Genomic DNA, 23,034 nt, shown 5'->3' with positions numbered 1-23,034 from the left:
CATTTTAAACCTGCCAAGGACCAGGCTATTGTCATCAACTCCTGATAGGTAAAACCTTGTAAGTGAAAGAGAGTAAACTTCTTTTTTACCATAACTATTAAAATAAACTCTTGTAGGTTACACTAATATAAAAAGATCTGCTTTTGAAATCCAAGAAGAAATGAAGAACTGATGGGAATAAATACCAAAACAAATCGGAACAAAACAACAAATTAGCAAGAAGATTATTATAATCCAGTAAACAACAGACTACTGTCAGCCTGAATATGCAACGAGTATGCAGAGCTCCTGACAGCAGTGCAAAATCACGCCGATAAGCGTTCAGCGAGATACAAACAGTACAAACATTCAGTTACTGTTAATTATAGCGTCATCCTCAGGTCCAAATTTCTACTTTCTTCAATGCTTCTGAGATGTTTGAGATTAAACATTAAACAGGATGATTTGCTGTAAAAGTAGCTCTATAACAGTACAGATGTAAAACAGTTTGTCAGTATGTTGGTTATCTGCCTGCAGGAGGACTGACAGCCCTCTAACTTAAGCCATCACAGCTGGTACTGTGGTCTAAACCTGTACTTTGGAGAAAGCAGAAGTACAGACTTTTTATTTGACCTTTAACTTTCACCTTAACAGAATTAGCTACATTTCCAAATAATCTCATGTTTTTTGTTTATTTCAGTGAACATACCTAAACCTTTCATGCTAGTGTTGACGTTAAGATAAGATAGAACTTTATTAATCCCTCGGGTGGGTTCCTCTGGGAAATTCGACTTCCAAAAAAAGCACAGCAACGACCGAAGTTACAGTTACAGAACTGTTATATATATATACACACACACACACATACATATATATATATATATATATATATATATATATATATATATATATATATATATATATAAAAATACAGAGACAAATATAAATAAAATATACAAAGGGGATAAATAGAATAAATAGGAATATAAAAATACAAGTGAATTGCACATTTCAAGTATTGAGTCTATTGCACTGTTGACTATTTACAAAAAGTATTGCACAAGGTATTGTACAGTGAGGTGCAGAGGCACTGCAGCTTAGTTGTTCCCCCCTCCTTTGTCCTCCTGTTTCCCCTCCCTCTCCCCTCCAGAGAGGAGTTAAACAGTCTGATGGCGTGTGGGACAAAGGAGTTTTTAAGTCTGTTAGTTCTTGTCTTGGGGAGAAGCAACCTGTCACTGAACAGACTCTTCTGGTTGTTAATGGCCGTGTGCAGAGGATGCCCAGCATTGTCCATAATGTCCATCAGTTTCTTTAATGTCCTTTTCTCTGCCACTGTCACCAGAGTGTCCAGCTTCATGCCGACCACAGAGCTAGCCCTCCTGATCAGTTTCTCCAGCCTGTTATTGCAACTCTGATCAAACTGTTATGGGCAGAAAGCTGTCAAGCATTTGTAATGTCCTACATAATTTTATATGTTGCACTTTCCCCCCCTTTTTGCAGTCTTTGTACATTATTATTGAAAAAAAAGTTTCCTCCCTATGACCGTAACCATGACTGTAAAGCAAAACAAGCACAAACCAGCTAGCAAACAGTGGAAAGTTTGTAAATTATTGTTTCTTTCTGTATTTATTCTCACGTGTTTATGCTAAAGCCCACCAACATAAACCTGCTGAGGCACTTGTTTTTTGGGTGATTCCTTTACTTCCATCTGTCAGTAACAAAAAGCAAATGCAGCTGCAGACTGTTGCCAACATGAGACTCTGAATGACCTCAATGTGTCTCCGTTAAGGAGCACATGCACACACTGACACTGTGTAGCTCACTGGTATTGCATGCACACTCCATCTACAAGCGGCATAACTCTCGGCCACTCTGAAATTATGTTGCTTACTTTGGAGTGAGTATGAAAGGGCAGTTGGCTCTGTCAGCATGCCTTCCTGTCTGCTCTATTTATGCTGCAGTGGTGGATTGTAGAGCTAGAAATTCTACATTTTCGAGATTTATATCCTGGGGTTTTCTGTTTCAGTGAGCTGTAATTTTGTGATTTCAAGAATCTGTCAGGAACTGGGCTGTCTTTTGATCCATACTTATTTTTTTTTCAACGTCCAGTTAATTATTATTATTTTCTTTCCATGAGGCTCCTTGCTTCTGCCTTGTTTCCTTTTCCTCCTTCCAGCTCCTCTTTCTTTCCCATCTCCTTGTGACAGATGAGTGTGGTCAGAGGTCATGTGTTTGTAATTAGGTGAGCCCTGCCTCAGCACTCGGCCCTGTTTCCTGTTTCTAATCTACAGGGGGAACAGACTGCAGTTCAATCAGCCCTGAAAACAGCTGTTAGCCTCAGGCTCAGCCTTCAAATGCCACAACTTAAATAAAACTGTCTTTAACCTGTCTTCACAGTCTCATAACATTTATCAAAACCTTGTCCTCCACCACACCGGCTCCACACACTGACTTCCTTTTGCTTTGCCTGTTACATAACTGCAGAACGACTAAGACACAGGAATGCTCAAGGCTTCAGAAATGATACACTCATACTGATAACAAGCCCCATTTTTTTATGTCCTTTGCTTCTTTTTTTTATAGATTAACTATTTCCAGCATCTTTGGGCCTGTTTCCAACTCACTTTGCTCTTCAGGTGGTTCTTATTACGCTGGTTTAGTCTTTGTGGATTTTTCCAGCCTTCAGTGGTTTATTTCTTCTAAGTCTGTCAGCATAAAAAAACGTTTAATCTAGGGAACCAACATCAGCCGTGACAGAAGCAGTTCATCAACGGATTTACGTTATATGGGAATTTTTTTCTTTTTGATTATTATTCGAGCGCAAACAAATAAAAATGGACGACGATATCTAATGAGTAGCTCTCTTCTTTGTCTTTTTTTACAACTTTACACAAAATGGTACTATTTTCCTCTCCACTGAGGACTGGTGTAATTCTTGTATGCAATAAATGAAGTCATTGATGTCATTAAATGACTCAAATTGAGCTGAAGCAGTTAGCATCATCTACAACTGCCAAAACACACAAAGGGTGTTTTTAGCATCATCTGTTTATTTTGAATGTCTCTCATGGTACCAGCAAATTCAGCCCAAGGTCAGGCTGTGCAGTGCTCACAGAAACTGAAAAAACAAACAAACCAAGAGTTACGTCTCAGCTCTACGCTCTTTAGTTTGCAAAGTTCTTCTAGAAGAACAATGTCTTTTGCATGTCTCCACTTTGGACATTTGGACCAAGTGGCGATATTTGGCCATAATGCACACACTTGATGAAATCTAAACACCACAGATCAACGCAAACACCTCACACCAACTATCAGCACAATGGTGGAGAGGTGATGGTTTGGGCTTGTTTTGCAGTCACAGGACCTGGGCACCTTGGAGTCACTGAGTCAACCAAAAACTCTGTTTACAAAAAAATGTAGAATTGCATCATCGTCTGGGCCGGCAGGTTGAATTTCTTCAGCTGCCTCAGGAAGTACATCCTCTGCTGGGCTTTCTTTATGACAGAGGTGATGGTGGGCTCCCACTTCAGGTCCTGTGTGATGGTGGTACCATGGAAGTGGAATGAGTCCACAGTGGTGATGAGGGTGGCAGTCAGGATGATGGGGGGGGAGTGGGGCTGCGTGCTTCCTGAAGTCCACAGTAATCTCCACTGTCTTCTGGGCATTCAGCACACCAGACGTTCAGCCTCCATCCTGTTGGGCCACAGGTGTCGAACTCCAGGCCTCGAGAGCCGGTGTCCTGCAGCTTTTAGTTGTGTCCTTGATCCAACACAGCTGATTTAAATGGCTAAATTACCTCCTCAACATGTCCTGAAGTTCCCCAGAGGCCTGGTAATGAACTAATCATTTGATTCAGGTGTGTTGACCCAGGGTGACATCTAAAACCAGCAGGACGCCAGCCCTCGAGGCCTGGAGTTTGACACCCCTGCTGTGGGCAGACTCAACCCCGTCCGAGATGAGTCCGATAACTGGTTAGTTTGTAATAGTCTTCAGGTGCTTCAAAGAGCAGGGGGTAAAGTGGAGTTTGTACTGTGTGCGATGATTATTATAGATCATCTAAATGAATCTGTAGCCCACCTTTCTACCTGAAGAATGCTGCCAGACGCAAAATGAGAATTTCATTACTGGAGTGATAGCTGGTGTTTTTCACTCATCGGGGATAATTGGAAGGAAAATGTGTCTCAGTTCCTTGTTCATTGTTTAAGTTTAATGGGATTAGTTGAAACAGCCTGAACCGGACGGTTGTTTTCATGAATCCTGTAAACTTGAAGTTAATTGAGCTTATCGCTTTAACCGACTGTGAGAGTATTTATTTTAAGTGCTGTTGTTGTTAATGGGCAACATAGTGAGCCAGTTTACACACTATGTGTAAAGCTTTTCCCATTAGACTTCTTATTGCCAATAGTTTTGCTGGTTTTGCCACTGGTTCACTGCTGATTTATTTCTCTCTCTAATGGTGCATTTAATTGCCTTTGATGTAAAGAGTATCTTTTACTCAAATATATATTTTGACCCATTTATTTGCACGTAAATATTCTGTCTGTAATGGCAAAACATAGTAGGAAAAGCTAAACCAAACCAAATTAAACCCCTAAAGTACTCATTTGAACTAACAGCTTGCCTGCTGTGCATGTTGGAACAGCCTCCACTAGTCTGGGCTGATGATCCAGGAAAGCTGTCCTGCTTTGTTTCCCATCACAGTTTTCAGATCTCCATCGAAGGCTTAAAGTATTTACAGTGCTGCAGTCTGCCTTTCCTCCCCGAGCCTCCCTGAGGACGGCATTACAGCTAATGGGAGATATATGGCCAAACAGATGGAGCTGGCATGCTGTGGACTCATCCGCTGTCTCTCAGAGTTTGAGATGGGTTTTTGTTTGCTAGTTTGTTTGTTTATTTTAGAAATCTGGCCAGTTTTCAGACTTGATCACAAGTGTCATTCCCCTCATAAGGTTGAGTGGCCAAGCACTAATCTGGAGGGTGCAACATGAAGAGAATTAGACAGGTGAGGAAAATCTTCCAGAATTGTTAACACACAAAAAAGCTCTTTTGAATCTTGACACAGTATAGAGCTCTTCATTTGATATAAAACTACAAGCCCTTTTGTTGCTCACTAATACAAATGAGGAGAGACTTGGTTTGTGAAGGGAATACTGTTTTTATATGTTATATAAACAAACACACGTAGACATACACAGTCCAGACCCAACAGCTTAAGTGGTAAAACATATTAAAGCTATTATAGAAAGCTCATTTACAGACATTTACATAAACTGCTCTGCAGCCTCAAGTCCCTAAAACAATAAACAATAACTGTCAAATACATTCCTGAATTTGATAAAAGCACCGTATGTATTTTCATATGCTGGGAAAGTGGTCAGCTCACCAAAATTACAAAAAGACAATAATGTAAATCCAGTTGTGCAATATTTTCCTGCCACGTCACTGCAAATATAAGCACTCGAGTTGGATTATGATTTTCGTTATGTATGAGAGCAGATGCTCACAGCCATTGTGATCCACTTGAAAAAAAAAAACGGGCTGGAGCTCACTAGCAAAGAAGAAATGTGAAGGAGTGAGAATGAGAATGACTCGACCTCAACGATCTCACTGCCGTTAAGTATTTGTAGGTAAATATAATTACAACTGCTTGTTTTGTTTTGACAAACAAATTATGATGTATGCAAATATTTATCTGTATTATTTTTCTTCTTCTTTTGAGATTGAACGACCCACTCTGATTTCTTTTGTATTTGTTTTATTATTGCTCATCTTCCCTGTGCCTTGTCCCCGATGTTCGTATTTTGCATTCTCATGCATGACCTCTGAACTGCTCCATGATCTTTGCCTTTTCCCTGCACCTCATTTGGATCGTTTGCTGTGCTGTCTGATTCTGACAGTGTGATCTCTGACAGTGTTTTGCATTAAAGATTGGGATGTTTGGACTTTTACCTGATGTCTTGTGTTTGGGTGCATCCCTGTAGAATTTGTTCCACAAAAATTCTGCAAATATTTGGTAGCATTTTTGTAATAAAACTCACAACTAAGGGTGTAATTCAATGTATTTTATATGAAATTACAATGTAATTATATTTACCGGCAGGTACATAAGAGGGTAACAAGTCAGGCTTTTGCAAGAAGCCTGTAAAGTAATTTTAAGTATTCGGTTACTTGCAGTGAGTAAATTATACTTTGAGTAAATTACAGTATAATGTGTAAAGCCTGGAAGTCAAATGTGTTTAAGTCCCTCCATAATGTAATAATTTCCTGTAAAGCACCTGAGGATATGCAATGCTTAAAATCGACCCTGTTGTCTGTTAGCTGGTGTTTCGTGGAGTTGCATAATGTGTATGCAATCATTTTATATTAGGACAGTGGATCTTTTAGATTCAGCATTTCCATTTCTGCATGGCTCCATACAGATGGTGGAATGGTGGCGGCTGTGGGACATTTTTGTAATTTGGATGAACTGACATTTTAAATTGCTTCTGTGAAAGAGGACATTTGTTTAATGAATAGCCGACTGCCACAATACATTTCACTCTGACAGATTCTATGTTGCTAAGAGGCATCGCACCATAAATGTCACATAAAACTGATTGCACAGATTTTAAACTCCTGAAAAATTGGTGTGACGTCTGATTAAAAAGTACCTGAAAGCAGGTGATCATGGGAAATGGCACAAAAAGTAAGATCTTTGTACGATAAAGTATTTCTAGTACAAAGTAATTATTTAAACTTTTTTCCCCTATGCTGTACCAGTTGTGCCTCCTATTTCCTTTTTCTTTTTAAGGTTTAGATTTAAGCATTTTGGGCAGTCTTTATTTAACAAAACAGCATTTTCCTCTCTGGGTTGAAAGGAATATTTAAGCACCTAAATTGTTTTGTGCGCTAATAAGTACCTGTTTCTTGGCACAAAGTAATATCCCTGGGAAAAAGACTTAGTAATTGGACCCACACAGCCTCTCCATCCTGCCTTCTCCTCACTGGATGCTGGGAGCCACCAGGTATCCGTTGAAGGTGATGTAAACATCCACGTCGTCGCTGTAAATGGCGTTGTCCCGCTCCCTTTTGTAGAGCCGCACCCAGACCTCGTCATTCAGAGCCAGATCCAGCATGACGCTCTGACTCTGCATGATGGACCGCTCGCTGGGCTGAGCGTACAGGATCACCTGCTCCTTGTCGTTGTGCATCAGGTGGAGGTATGTCTCCTTAAAGTTCCACGTGTGGATATTGACGTTGAAGAAGTAGATCCCGGGCACGTAGCAGTAGAACTTGCCTTTGAACATGTTAAAGTGCTCGTAGAGGTTGACAAACACAGTGTCAAACACCAGCGCCTGGTAGTAGTCCAGGCTGTGCAGGGATTTGCGGCGTCCCACAGAGAAAGAAGAGTGAGGGATCTTGCAGGCGTCTCCGGGTGCACCTGCTTGGCCTTTGCTGCCTTTAGGGCCCATGGGGCCTCGGTAGCCAGGAGCGCCCTCCAGACCTGGTTTTCCGGGTGTACCTTTGTCTCCTTTGTCTCCTTTATCACCTAAAGGGACAAAATGAAACATGAACAGGGAGGAAGACAGAAAACCCACACGCGTGACTTGCATGTTTGAATATTTTAACCCTTTAAAGCCTGAACCATGAAATAATTGCCAGAAAATTCTATATTCTTGAAAATATAGTGTTTAGTAAACCTTCTGATGAAATCTTTCATTTTTAAATTTCATAAATGATTTTATATGAGTAGAAGTCTCAAAAACTCACAGGCTCAACACATGTATCAAATGTGATACACTTGGCTTAACAGGGTTAAAAGTAAAGCTCTTAACAGACATTTTAATAAAGAAGAGGTTAGCTTTTGCAAAGTGAGATATGCTACTGCTCACTGTACCCATTAATAGCAAAGGCATGTCAAGACCACATTAATTTATTCCCAGCTGGCTGCACCAGATGTTTCTTTCTTCCAAGAACTCAAAGTGATCTTGTCATTTAGCAAAGTGCAGCATTTAGTTGGATTCAAAGATTTTCTCTCAACTCTTCCATTTTCAGGTCTCCGTTTTATTGTGCGCACAGTACCTGCCTGAACTTTTTCATAGTGGCTACAAATCTAGAAGCAGCAACAAATTCCAGTAAACCTTTTATATCTGACATTTCAAATCCTGCTTATAAATCTAAAGGAACTCTTTCATTCAAAGTAGTGCTTATTTTAAACTTGACCTCCTCGTGGACTTTAAGACGAAATGTTCGGGTAGACCTTGTGAGGACAGCATGTCTGTAAAAAGCAGTTTGTTTCCAGAATCTACTGCCTCATTAAATTTGAAGTAATCACAGCCAAAGACCAGAAGGAACCGTAATCATTTCAGTTAAACACATTTATTTCTCCTTTTTCTGCTGCTGTTCTAGGCATCTGAAGGTGAACTACTACTGCTGACACCCTGAGACAGCACATGAGCTCTACTGGAGGAATGAGCATCATTCTTCTAAAACTGACTTGGAGCTTTCGTGATGACGCACTGTTTCATAAAATCTCCCTTAAAAGAACAAGTAGGGGTTGGTGCAATCCAAAGGTATCAAAATGGTCATCTAGCCTTGCTTCCTTCAAATTGCCTCCCTTTTGGCCATACAAACTGATTGGTGTATGAATTAAATGCACCAATCAGTCATAACATAACAACACCACCTGTCTAATATTGTGTTGGCCCCCCTTTTGCTGCTAAATCTTCCCTGACCCATCAAGGCACGGACTCCACTAGACTCCTGAAGGTGTGCTGTGGTATCTGGCGCCAAAATGTTAGCAGCAGACACTTTATGTCCTGGAAGTTGCTAGGTGCGACCTCCGTGGATTGGCCTTGTTTGTCCAGCACATCACACAGTCGCTCAATTAAATTGAGATCTGGGGAATTTGGAGTTCAAGCCAACACCCCAAACTCGTTGTTGTGCTCCTCAAACCATTCATGAAGAACTTTTGCTTTGTGGCAGGGAGCATTATCCTGCTGGATGAGCCTCCAGTCATCAGGGAACACCATTTCCATGAAAGGGTGTACATGGTCTGTAGCAGTGCTTAGGTAGGTGGTACAAGGTTTCTCAGCAGAACATTGCCCATCACACTGCCTCTGCCAGCTTGTCTTCTTCCCATAGTGCATCACTCTCACACTGCCATCTGCTTGATTTAAAAGAAAACGTGATTCATGAGACCAGGTCATCTTCTTCCATTGCTCTGGTATCCAGTTCTGTTGCTCACATACCCATTGTTTCCAGGAGTCAGCATGGTCACCCTGATTGGTGGCTGTACAGTCTTCTACATAACAGCCTGCGATGCACTGACATCTTTCTATCAAAAACAGCATTACATTTTTAAGCTACAGTAGCTCATCGGTTGGATTGGATCAAAAGGACCAGCCTTCGCTCCCCACGTGCATCAGTGAGCCTTGGCTGCCCACGACCGTGTCGCTGGTTCACTACTAGAACACTTTTGATAGATTGATAGACTGACCACTGCAGACCAGGAACACCACACAAGAGCTGCAATTTTGAAGATGCTCTGACCAAGTCATCGCAGTATGGCCCTTCTATCAAGCACATGAACTGTGAGAACACAATGTTTTCTTGCTCCCTAATATATCCCAGCCACTAGCAGGTGAAAAGATAATCAGTTTTATTCACTTCATCACTTTACCTGATTGGTGCATGTTCAGCTTAAAATATGTTTTTAAAAAAATTACTTGGATATGTTTTCCTAGTTTTTATTTGCTCTTTTCTTGTTTATATCTGTCTTCCCTGGATTCTGCTAAGCTGCCACCACACGCCACCAAAACGTCCTCTTGATTTTAAATTTAAATGCGATGTGACAACAAGCTCTAAAAATGATTAATGCGATTTTGTGACTACTGACTGAAATGTCTCTATTTAAGCGAACATTTTGAGTGGTGCTATTATTCCCGAAACACAAGAGAATACTTTTGAGCTGATTGTACATTTGCATGTCAAGTGACACTGCTTATTCGGTAAGCCTTCCTACATGCCATCACCATATCGCTGTGGAACAGCTGTAAAAAGATGTGAGCCAAGAAAAGGCTCAGGCATACATAAACAGAAGCTAATTTAGGAGCAGTGCAGCTTACTGAAATTATGGGATGAAAAGTGGGTGACCATTTTCACTTTCAGCTGACAGCAGAGTTGGCTCAAATCTATCTATCATCAAGGATCTACGTGCAACAATTCGAAGATGGCTTGACAAGCCTAAAGGCAAGCACTTGTGCTCCCTATTTTCTGCCATACATACTGACTGGCCGCTTCATTACACCTATTCAACTGCTCGTTAATGCAAATATCTAATCAGCCTGTCACATGGAGGAAGCCTAGTGCATTTAGGAATGTAGACGTGGTCGAGACAACCTGCTGAGTTTAAAACTGAGAATCAGAATGGAGAAGAAAGATGATTTATGTGACTCTAAAACTGGCATTAGTTCTAGATGGGCTGATTATTGCAGAAACTGATGATCTTCTGGGATTTTCCAAAACAACCATCTGTAGGGTTTACAGAGAATGGTCCAAAACAGAGAAAATATCCAGTGAACAGCAGTTCTCTGGGTGAAACTGACTTGTTAATGTCAGAGGTCAGCGGGAAATGGCCACACAGCTTTGAGCTGATAAGAAGGCAACAGTAACTCAAAAAAACATTAATCACAACCAAGGAATGCAGAGATGCTTCTCCCTTGCAGCAGAATGGCTACAGCAGCAAAGGACTACAGTTTTTGACACAGGCTCACCAAAATCGGTCAATAGAAGATTGAAAAAATGTTGCCTGGTCTGATGAACCTCAATCTCAATTTCTGATGCAACTTTCAGATGGTCAGAACTTGGCGTAAACAACATGAAACTATGGCTCCATCCTGCCTTGTACTGTCCCAATCAAAAATTTAAGACCACTTAAAAAATGGCAGAAAATCATATTTTGCATTGTTGGATCTTGACAAGGTTCCAAGCAGAGCTTCAACATGCAACAAGAAGAAATGGGAGTGAGACAAAACATATTTTGAGCATGCAATTTATTAGAAACAACGTTTAAACGGAAACAGGCTGTTTATCAAAAGTTTAGGACCACATGCCAAGAGTTCATGATCAAGAGTTCAGGCTAGTAGTGTTAACTGTTTGGAAGATACTGGGGATCATATTATTGGTTGGGTTTTCTCCTAAATACTGTAGTGCCTGTACAAAGAGATTACACTATAGCTTTTAGAAAAAAAACTGGTGTATGATAGTTTCGTCAGTTTTGAGAGGCTCTGAGGTTATAGGGTGATAAAAAGAAACCTGTAAATATGACTTTCTTGCGAAGTCTTGCTGAGCTTGCTCTGCATTATTTTAGGCAACTAAAACTTCAGTTATGAGTTAAACACCTCTGGGATCGCTAAACCCCACAGGAAGAAGCCACAGTGCTTCCCTCTTTAACCATGACCAACACTTCCTGTAGAGGTAAGCACTGCTCATCCTCTCCACAGAGCCACAGTGACGTCTCCAGCTGTGACCAGCGTCCAAGCAAAAAAGTCCCGAGCAGAGTTACAGCAGTTTCCACAAACAGTAGCTTAGCAGCACATCTGGTCACAATGACCTACAGTGAGTGACTTATCCGGCAATAATACACAGTTACTGTTACATGTTGCAAAATACTTAGATGAGAAAAAACCCATTGTTTCTTTGGTTTGGAAACCTTTACATGTTTTTTAACCTATTTTTAACAAAAAATAAAAATATAAAAAAATATAATGGCAAACAAGGAAATGGTTCTAAGTGTGAAATATACACGTTTACGTCATGGGTTTTAATTTAATTACTAACTTTCATGTGCTCATTTTAATACATACACTATATACAACATAGAATAGTATTTTAAATATCACTAAGACTTGCTGTTGCTCTTCTTGTAGGCAAATATAGGTCTATGACACTGTAGGTTTAGGATATTACGATCAGATGGTTATGAGTCACTGAATGTCTGGAAAAAGATCACAGACGTTGCTCCTTTCCCAGGCCCGAGGCCTCAAAAGTAGTATACATGGCGGTATGGGCGGAGATTGTAACAGCAGTTACAAGTGGAAAGTTAAAGAGATGAGAATTGCTGCACAGATTCAGGAATGACTGCAACAATAAACTTGTTATCAAAGAGAGTCACATGCACTTAAAAAAGCACCAATTAGCCAATGGTATTGTTGCTTTTCTTTACAACTATGCAGCTGGAATGTGGACACTGCTGTTCCATGTATCAAGTACATCAAGCAACACTTCTTTTTATTTGCTTTTGATTTACTTGGGATGAATCTAGAGTCCGAAAGTGGATCAAGACCCACAAGTTGAGCAACTTAAAAGATAAATTTTAGATAAACATGTTAATTTGGGAACTGAAAGTACACTGACACTGAAAGCAGCAAACGTTAAACTGCAGGGTTTCATAGAAACAAACATAAGATCCTATTACTAAAATTAAGCAACATTGCACGACACCAAGACTTAACTCCAAAGTCATGCATTTTGGAATCAACTTGACAGAAAGGCAGACATGAAAGGTCAGAGGTCAAATGTGACCTGATAATTGGATGGAAACTATAACGTGTATTTAAACAATACCTAAATGTTGCAAATACAAACTAAGGCAACAGATTTTTAAGCATAGTTTTAGAGATAAAAGACATTTTATGAAAGTTTGGTCTTATTTGACCTTGAAGAAGCCGTCAGAGGCACAAAGTAATTATTATGATGGCTAATATGTTAGGATGAGTGACAAGCCCTGATCAGAAGACCTGTGAGTCCTGCTGGTGACATATGGATACAAACGTTTGCTAATATAGGTGGGCGATTCACCATGCACAGCCCTAAAGGTGAACAACAGAACTTTTTCCCAGAGTGCAGTCAACTGACACTGAAGAAATCACCTGAATGTTGCATTTTCAGTCAGTCATCCAGGTGATTTCTTCAGTGTCAGTTGACTGCAGGTTTCCCCAACCTTATAAAAAGTACATTATAGGCCGTGAGTTCAGTATTATGATCATTAATATACAAATTGTCATGACCTTTGATGAATGGCCATGAGTACCATTCACAGAGAGCTGGTTAAATGCTGCAGTTGTAAGATGTTTCAAAATGCACCATTAGGCCCCCTCCTTGTTTCTGCCAATAAAAACACAATGTCCAGATGAACAGAATCAGGTTTCTGGGATTTTGAGGATGGATCAAGACACCAAATTAACTTTTCAATGTAATGCTACTAAAGGAAAATGTGTGGGTGTAAATTCTGATTTGCCCGTGACTGAAGGTTCGTGTTTCTTTTGAGAAATTTGGCAAACTGAGATTGACTTACTGACTATGCTTACACTGTTTGAGTAAAACCAACAGCACATACTGCTGCATTTTTGATCATGCACTTAGTTCAGTTTGCTTGCTGTGCAACGCAAAGTTGCTTCACATTTTGACTTCCCACTGAGTCCATGAAATTACAGTTGGACTTCGATGAGGAAAGTTGTGACATGGCACAAAAACACTTGAACTGTGTTTGCATGTGAGAAGCTTAATGATAGACCAGCAGAGACATTTTTGTGGTTCAATGGTTGGACTGGTTTACGGGCTGATCGTGGGTCAGAACAGACTTGGCACGTCCGGTAATCAAAGAACCAACAGATAAAACAACAGAGTGATGACACATCATCTGGATCGCTCTGGCTGAGTTGGCTGACTGACTTATCATATTAAACACACATGTTCTTGCAAATCCCTCTCCAACTCGATCTCTTGCATTGGGAAATCCCACTGATTCCCACTTTTTAACCCCACTGATTCTCTCACAACACTTCCCCCTCTTTCTCTTACCTTCATTGTATATATATATATATATGTACTAGTATGTGCACGCACAGATAAAGCCACACAGATGCACAAACACTGACACTCAAAGTCTTCACTGTTGGCCTTCCTCACTGCCTGCAGTAACAGTAACTCAAACAAGCTGTCATGGATTTGACTGTGTAATCAGGTGTAGTAAGCACAGGATCCACAGTGTTTATAGGACGGCAGATTAAGGAGTCAAACTGGACCACTTCCAAGTTTTATTTAATCTGCTTCTTTTTAATTTAAAGTGGGCCTGAGGTTAGTAGGACATGTTTTGTTGGTCCTTTTCCCCCACGTTCTGCTTGATGTGTGTCTATAGCTGTGTAACCGAGCCCACGTTTACTGGTGTTAATTTGTGGTTATTGAAGTAACCACGGTTTTGGTTTTTTAAAGAAAATACACAATGTAGGAACAATTTGCTCGGAAATATTTGTGATGTTGAAAGTGGGTTGTGACAAAGAGCTTTATGATCAGGTAAGCTTTAAGGTTTCTCACATTTATTTTAATATTGCCCTGTAATTGGTAAGTATTAGTAGAAGCTAGTGCAACAAGACAACCTAGGACTTTTTGGACCACTGAAAATCTGGGACACCAAAGTAACTGCCTGCTTATTTGGCAATGCAGTCTAGAGCCTGGTGAATTATACTGTGGCAAGCATTGTTTTTCTCTCTCTAAATGGGTCATTTTGTAGTGTAATTATCTTTGAGTTTAGTTTAGACCAAGTCTGAGTATCCTGCAGCCCGTTTCAAATGAAGTTGCCCATTCTCTTAAAACTCATTGCACGAATATCAGGTTCAGGTTAGATGCAGTCCAGAATTGGATGTATGGTCAACCTGCCATTGGTTCAAACTCTGAACCCCATGAAGACTCTTAGTAACCTCCAGTAACACAGTACCATGTAAGTCAGAGGTAACAGACAGGGAACAGTCTGTTTATGTAGACTCCAAGTTAAAATGTCTTTACTGCAGAAACAAACATGTTTAGAGGAAGATACATAAAAAATACTAGCAGCCACCAGTGCTGGTCCTCAGTAGATACGAAGTTGGGTGTTCATGCTACCCACCCATCCAGCTGGCACGTTGGCAACAATACCCCTCGGTCTGTTTAAATCAGTGAACTGGACCTCTTTGATGTTTGTGGTGTTGGTGCTTTTATTAAATATTTGCAACTGTATTAAAAGTAATATTATTTGCCCAGTTACCGAACAGAATATCCAAGAAGTCTGTGATGGCCAGTATGTTGCCTGGATTCCTGACTATCTATCAGAGAGGCCTCTATGTGGCAGAAGACAGGAGACTTTACTATACAGTTTATAGCTGTATATATTATTGTGACGTGCTTTTTAACAAACTGCAAACTTCCCTCGTTTGGCCTTTGAGCTTTGGCTTGTTGACTGATGCATTTATTATAACAAAATGTCATTCCACCTTAATGAAATCCTTGCATACATTCATATTTTGATGCTGATATACATTTCCTACCACAGATACTGTGAAAAGCCACCATTGTCACTAGTATTTGGCTGCCTGCTGCTTTACAAAATGTTAAAAAGCGGCTGATTTTTGAAGTGGTTCCAGATTCCTTCTGTTGTGCGAGTATCTAATTTCCTTTTCACTGACAATCTCTCATTTTACTTTCAGTTCCACTTAGCCATCACTGCATGGCTACACTTAGTAGCTCTATTCCATTATTATAGATATGTGATTACTCTCCTGATTAAGGAGTACACACACACACACACACACACACACACACACACACACACACACACACACACACACACACACACACACACACACGCACACACACACACACACACACACACACACACACCTGGAAAAGGAAAAGCGCAGACTTTGTAAATGCAGCTTAAAATAGAGCCCTCGTAGTGCACACTTTAAAGAGTGAATGATTTTTTTTAGTAAATTAACAAGCAACGATTCTCCAGTCATGGTATCATTTGCATGATTGACCATCAAAGTGAAGCTGCAATTATCAACTGAACGCAGTCTGTAATCAGCAGTGTTTCAGAGCTTAACAGATGCTTTTCAAGTCCCTGGTACCTTTGAGGATGGTCATGTTAATGACAGTTCGGACTTCAGGCATTTGATACTGAGCCGTGGCTGCGGGAGAATCTTGCTGGTCGCAGCATCGTCTGCAGAGTCTGGAAGGAGACCTGGAGGGGGAGGGGACACAGCAAACCAAGGGAAGGAGCAACAGCAGCCCAAAACACCCCGACAACATGGCTGTCTCAACCTGAGGATGGAAGGAAAGAAAAGAAATAAGCAATCAAAATAATGGTAATGCTCCAGGACAATGTTAAACTGTATGTCCATATGAGGCCACAGTGATGGCAGATGTTTACAGATGCATGCAACTTTATGGCTCATATAATAATAATGGTGTTTTTACTCTCTGATAAAGAGGAATTTGAAAGTGAAAAACGATCAGCCCCCAAACCAACATTTTTTGGTTAGTTATGTTGTTTGTTGGTGTGCCGTATTTTTCACATTCCTGTGGAAATCTGGTCTATAAATCTGGACTGTAACTGCATCTTCTCAGGAGACAATGATATTGACAGTATTTCTCAGGTTTCTCTTGCAGCCCTTATTAGCCATTGTGCACCTACATTTAGTGATCTATACAAGATGTAATATACTACAATGCAATTTTACCATGACATTGTGGTTTTAGAGTTGTAGCAAGAAGTATTCAAAAACAAAGGCTTGAAAAAACCGTACTACTTCTTAAAAGTATGTTTGGCATTTTGAAATGTAAGAACTTAAGGTCAACTTGACAGACCAGATTATGTTATTTTAGGATTATCGTATAGTATCCAGAGGATCAAGAAGTGAAATATAAGCCTTTCTATAGACTAAAAACAAGAGTGAGAAAGTTTTCTGAGGCTGGAACTTTGATCACAATATAAAACAAAATTAATATTTTGGTTGAGAATCTTTTCAAAGCTGTTCACTACAAATGAAACTTGACTACATAATTGAAGGTTATGAAGAAAAAGACCCAAATGTGTCCATCATTATGTGCCTGTGTAACAGTAACCATAGCACAGACAATATGACACTTGATTGATGCTTTACCCAGAGTGCTTTATGGTAACGTGAGTACATATGTTTCCAAGATGCACAACCCAGAGTCAGCCAGACCCTCCCACCCCGAAACTGTAACCACTGAGAAACACAAGACCATAAAATCCATCTGGTTAAAAGGGGAATGCTACAATCTTTTCCTTTGAGCTTCCTTACACAACTAGAGACACAAACTTTGATGTTATATTAAATAAAAATCTCAAGATTAGTCTACATTGGGTTCTACAGTGAGCCCTAAGGAGCAGGGGATGTAACACTGACCAACTGACTGGTGGACAGTGAGCACCCCTCATGATGGATCTCAGCACATTTTGTTTTCTGCTGCCCTCAGCCTGGTTCTGCTCAAGGTTTCTTCCTGTTAAAAGGGAGATTTTCCTTCCCACCATCACCAAGTGCTAGCTCATAGGGGGTCATCTGGCTTTTGTCTTTATTATTGTATTATCTTTGCTTTGCTCGAGGCAGCTGTTGTTGTGATTTGGCACTATAAAAAATTTAATTGAACTGGAAACAATTGCCCAGTTTGTTGTTAACTACATATTGGCGCCTGTGGCTCAGGAATTAGAGCAGGCCATCTACATACTTAAAGGTTGGTTGATTGATCCCTGGCTGTTCCAGTCTGCATGCCAAAGTATCCTTGATACTGAACCCTGATTTGCTTCTGAATGACACATGTTGTATAAAGTGCTTTGAGTGCTCGTTTTCCCTAACATGACCAGCAACTGAAAATAGTCCATCAACAATTAATCAATAAAAATCTGAATATTGATCTAATATTTTTCCATTTACATGTGTTGTAATTTTCTGTTTTCTCAGAGAAGCATCTAAGTCTCTGAAAAAAGTCTTAATAAAAAACTTTATTTGATAGAATTAGAGGCCTGCTGCTGCAGGAAATGAAGCCCATGAGAGTTGTATTCTTAGGCCATAAAAACAAAACTGCATGTGCTTGTCTGGTCTGCATTTTTCACCTTTTCCTCTCATTCGCTCTTATCTATTTCATTTTCATCCTCAAACGCAACGCCTCTGAAAAGGAAAAGCATAACAGAACGAGAGGAAATGTTTGTGTGAGAAAGGAGAAAACTGAGGAAATGAAATAAACAGGGAAGAGACAGATGAGAGATTTCCTGAGGTTTTTACAGTGATGGATGAATGTTAAAAGGATTTGAGATGACAGATGGCGCATGACTGTGAGAAAAATGAAATAACTGGAGCGCTGCCCCAACGTTTTTATCTGACTACTGATAGTAAAATATAACAGTTATTATCTGCCTCGCTATTACAGCCTGTCAGATGTCACGCAACGCATCTCTGCTCTGTTCTCCAACATGTCTGAAAAATTAGGCTCAGATTTATCATATGAATTTGTATTTCTGTCATTTTGGCAATATTCTGCGGCAAATGCAACAAGAAATGGCCTTCGGTTCCTTTTAAAGACAATCCAGACTAAAGCTGTATTTCTGTCACAAAGCAGTAACCATAAGAAGAGGATGAGTGGTGCAGCTTGAAAGTTTGAAAGTGCTTACGTTGGAACGTTGAGCTGGTGTGGAAAATCCAAGTGATTATTTGGATTTTTTTCTTGGAAAGCTGTCAACTGTGGATTCACTGCAGTTGACACACAAAAAATATATATTTTGCAGACTTCAAAGAATCCCACATGCTACTGTATATTTGCTCTCCAGTTACCAGAGTGTCCCTGAATGGGTGGCTTATTTTTACAGTGTCACAGGAACGCAGTGCACAGGACAGGGAAGCGCTCAGCAGGCACTCTGCTTGACTGACTGGCAACCTGTCAGCTTATAAAAAGCCAACCCTTAGTGACAGGAAGTAATATTTCTACAGTCCCAAGATAGGAAACACTTGTTGAAATTATAGGTTTTGGTCAGTGGAGGCAGTGCCCAGCCGCTGTGCACCGAGATGAAGAAAAGATGTATCTTCTTGGGTTTTCTGAAGCAGCTTTTGCACCTCAACCTTAGATATTGAGAAGAATCGTGTCATTCTGATGTCCTTTCTCTCATGTGGCGTGCAGAAGGAAACATATGTGTTCTCACTAATGTAGGACTGAACACAGAGACAAGGACACTCACTCACACCTATGGCTCATTCAGAAGCATGAGCTGATATCTCTGTGTTGGTGTTGCTCATATTATGACACTAGCACTGGTCAAGGATCAACTGGCAGCAGCCAAGAAGTTAGCTAACGTACTTAAAAACTATCGCTAGCAAACCTACATTTGGCCAACAACAAAGCAAACTAAATAAAATATTTGTTCGTTGTATAAATGAATGAAGAAAATGCTTAAAATGTTGACCATTTGTTCTTAAAGAGAGTTTTATATAAAACTCAAAGTTATGACATTACAAAAATTACAATTACAATGTTGATCCTGGACCAACATTATTATGATGGGAACAACACCAACACGGGGATATCAGATACATCCATTTAGAATTAGCATTTCACCTGTAACAAGCATGTGTTTGCACTGTGAGCGAAAACCAAAGTTACCAGAAAGGACCAACACAGGCAGGAGGAGAACGTGTGTACCTCTGTCTTAACAAGTCCTAAAACAGTTCAGGGCTCCAGCGTGTTCATGAAAACAGCCTGAACAGGTCAAAACTTCAGCAATATTTGTGCCATATAAAAATACTGTACAAATGCCTACATGCATATCAGCGAACCAACTAGAGGGACTATCATGGTGTCATGCGTGTGTCCTACGTAGCGCCTATGCATAGCTTTTCAGACCATGTCCACATATTGTAGCTATTAACTATCACCAGGGGGCAGTGTCTGTGGGGCTCACTATTAAACCAATCAGCTTTTGACCCATGTATGCCATCCTCACCTTCAGGCCAGCACTGTTGCTTTTTGTAGGACTGCATGCAACCACATACGTATAGGATGCATATCTCACATCCTTCACCCTGATAGCTGAATATCAACACAAATGAACACCAACAAGGTTATATCAATTCTGCTTCAAAGGATGGGTTGGAAATGTGATCATGTGGCTTCAGGCCAATCATTGTAAATGGCAAAGGTGAGGGTCGAGCATGGGTAGCAACATTATTTGATGCATGAGTGCATTTAAAGGTATTGTTTAGGATTTGCCCCTAAAAGTACCACTTGAGGTCCTCCACGTTGGTCTAACTTGGTATATCCCATCCACTACTCACCCGATTGGCAAGAATATTTATTTATTTACTGATTGATTGATTTTTAATAATTAATATCATGGTCTCCAAAAAATGAAGTGACATTTCCTCCAGCACCATGTGTTATCCTTTTGTGGCTTTTGGTAACACGTCTTGGCATGACCGTAACATTTGTCACAGATCTCCGTGGCAGAGGATGCAGCCAGTTCTTACTAAATTGCTTGTTGCAGTTTCAGAATCAAATCTCCACCTGTCTTTAATAAGTTCTACATTTACATGCTTAGGTTTTTGAAAACTAATGACCACATTAATGACCTGCCTTACTGAAGACTATGTGGTAACCTTCCATTCAGTGTGTTTCTGCATTTTGGCAAAATTTGAAAATACTGCAGAAATGTTAAGGGGGATAAACAGAAACATGAGTTACACTTGAAGATTTCGGGCAAACACACAGCAGGCTGACACACCCTTGGCCTTATTTTATTATGCAACATGCTGTCAAATTGATTAGGCCACACGTTCAGCTTGCTTTAAGGCAGGAAAAGAAAGTGTGCAACAGACGTTTTAAAGTTACTGAAAGCTGTGCAACTACAAAGGCAATAACAATTAGTCAGATTTTATAGCTGGTTTAATATCATCAAACGGGAACAAAAATTAATCTCTTACATCATACTCTACCAACAAACATCACCCCAATGCGTGCCTGCGTGTGTGTGTGCGCGTGTGTGTCTGTGAATCATAACAAGTAACAACCACTAATCAGCTGATCAACACACACTGCACTCATGCAGCTGTTATAATGAATTGGTTTAAGAAGCCACGTCTACAACGCCAGAGCATCAACTTGGCATGCATCTGCACTCCGGATAAAGCACATACGCGCGCACACGCACTCAATGTCGGGCAGTAGGCCGGCGCGTGAGAGCTTGCGCGGTGATATAGCTGCCGGGGTAAGTTTGCAAAAGAAAAAAAAAGCTACTGCTGAGTTGGCGACTTGTGAATAACTTCTTCAGCCTCTGCACGTCTCTGCAAGCGCACCGCCGGCTGCTTTTTTCTTTACCTTCATTCACCGTTTCTTTTCCTTTTTTTTTGTACAGCATTACGATGCAGAGTCGGTCGATTGTCATAAAGTCGCTGCCACATCTTGTCAGAGTGTCTGGTCGCTTTTCTTACCTGCAGGAGTCTCAGACGAGGAGGAAAAGCAGACTGCTGGTGTCAGACTGAGAGGAGGAACAACTGAGAAGAAACCTCTCTCTCTCTCTCTCTCTCTCCTATACACACACATTCCTCCCTCCCACTCCTGTATATAACCTACCCTCACACACACACAGCACAACAAATCCTCCTCTTTCATCAAATAACATAAAGTCAGTGTTACTCCCTTCTCCCTGGTGTGTTCATTTCCTGCAGCCCCTCCTCCACACAATCTCTCTCTCCTTAAACTCCAGATCCATCATTCTTACTTAACAGAGAGTCAAGATAGCTGCGTTTCCATCCAGGAGTTTTATAACAGGGAGCTCAAAGTGGCACGAGGAGCTGTCACCACCCAAACTCTAATATAGGTCATCGCTCTCCTCTGTCCAGGCAGCGCAGATGCCCATGACTCAGATTCTGGACTGCAGCAACATACTTTCATTTAATTTGTTCCATTTCAAAACTATCACCGTCATAAAGTCCTGCTGTAGCTGCTGTTAAGACTGTGAAAATGCATAACCAGCATTTTCTTTTCTAAAACATGTGCTGCAGAATATCAGAATGAATTCAGCAGGCATGGGAGTATCTATCATCTGGGTGTCCTGGTGGTCCAAGCGCATGTGTGCACAAAATAAATAATTTAGCCAATTTAGATTCTGTTTATTTTGTTTTATTGGTATATCAAATTGTTCTAGTTCTTAACAAAAATGTTATTGACATTTTCTTGGTGTCTTTAAAAAACAACATTACTAAAAGTGGCAGGCAGCCATGAAAATCATAGGTCAGACAGCTCATCAAAGACCTCAGTCCCTTTATGGACAGTGTGTTACAATAAGCCTGGGGAATTTCGTGTGACCCAACTCACATCCTGTTCTCACAATATGAACTTTGTACTTTCTGGCAGAAGATACAAAGTTCCACACTGTAAGTTTGACAGACTGAAAGTCATCAGTTGCTTGTTCAATTGATGCTCTGAACAGCACTGTGTAGTGTGGAGGTCATTGGGTGAGAGCAACCTATCAGTTACACGTACAATTATTGTTCATGTTGATTAGTGTTATTAAAATGTGATTTGTTGTGATTGGTATTCTTGGTAGTTTTAAAGGCTGTACTGTAAACTTGGATTTGAAGTCCAAAAGTCCAAAACTCCTCCTCAGGGATCATAAAGTAAACACATTCTGAAACACCAAATGGGTGGCTTCCATGCCCAGTGAGAAACCACTGTTCTCAGAGATTTCAGTCAGCTGATATTGCAGTGCAAAGACTGAAAAAGAGCTGATAGCAGTGAAAGTGAGCTCTTAACTAAGCAGCAACCCGAATGGCAGAAAAATGAAGCCAGTGCAGACCTACCAAAAACTATAGTTCCTCCAAAAGCCAGCTGAGGCCGGCTGCACACACAGGACTCTGTCCCCATCTCACGTCTTTAGCTATGAAAATAACGTATTTACATCCTGGTACAAAATGCTGGTCTCTGTAGTTCAAATCGCTATTGCTATCATTAGCTAATAATTTAGCTCTTCACCTGTACAAACAAGGTCATTCCTGTTTCTCAAAAGAACATTTTGCTCATGCTGAGGCCATGGATGGTGTTGTGTAGATTTCTACAAACTGAGAGCTAAGTTCATTGGATGCCAAACTATCGATCCATCTCTTTTATAAACTGGAAGCTGTGACCAGATGTCACAGAGCGAGAGGCGGGTTACAGCATGGACAGGTCGCCAGTCTATCACAGGGGCCACAG

General features: G+C 40.5%; 1 protein-coding gene across 1 annotated transcript; it reads right to left on the bottom strand.

Moving 5' to 3' along the window:
- Window positions 1-5,127: 5,127 nt before the first annotated feature.
- Window positions 5,128-21,410, bottom strand: c1qtnf6b (C1q and TNF related 6b). The gene is made up of 3 exons (XM_080880377.1): window positions 21,273-21,410; window positions 15,903-16,095; window positions 5,128-7,507 (listed from the first exon to the last, which is right to left on the bottom strand). The coding sequence occupies exons 2-3, from the start codon at window positions 16,081-16,083 to the stop codon at window positions 6,960-6,962; spliced, it is 729 nt and encodes a 242-aa protein (XP_080736503.1). The 5' UTR covers window positions 16,084-16,095; window positions 21,273-21,410; the 3' UTR covers window positions 5,128-6,959.
- Window positions 21,411-23,034: the final 1,624 nt, after the last annotated feature.

This window comes from Rhamphochromis sp. 'chilingali' (assembly GCF_963969265.1).
Source record: "Rhamphochromis sp. 'chilingali' genome assembly, chromosome: 4".
NCBI lineage: Eukaryota > Metazoa > Chordata > Actinopteri > Cichliformes > Cichlidae > Rhamphochromis > Rhamphochromis sp. 'chilingali'.
Note: the sequence above shows the minus strand (reverse complement) of the source record. Positions and strands in the feature narration are given on the sequence as shown.

Excerpts from the sequence above, each read along its gene's own strand:
- c1qtnf6b (XM_080880377.1), bottom strand. The coding sequence starts at position 16,083 with ATGTTGTCGGGGTGTTTTGGGCTGCTGTTGCTCCTTCCCTTGGTTTGC. Across the intron at positions 7,508-15,902 it reads TAACATGACCATCCTCAAAG|GTGATAAAGGAGACAAAGGA; the intron begins GTACCAGGGACT and ends TTGTCCCTTTAG.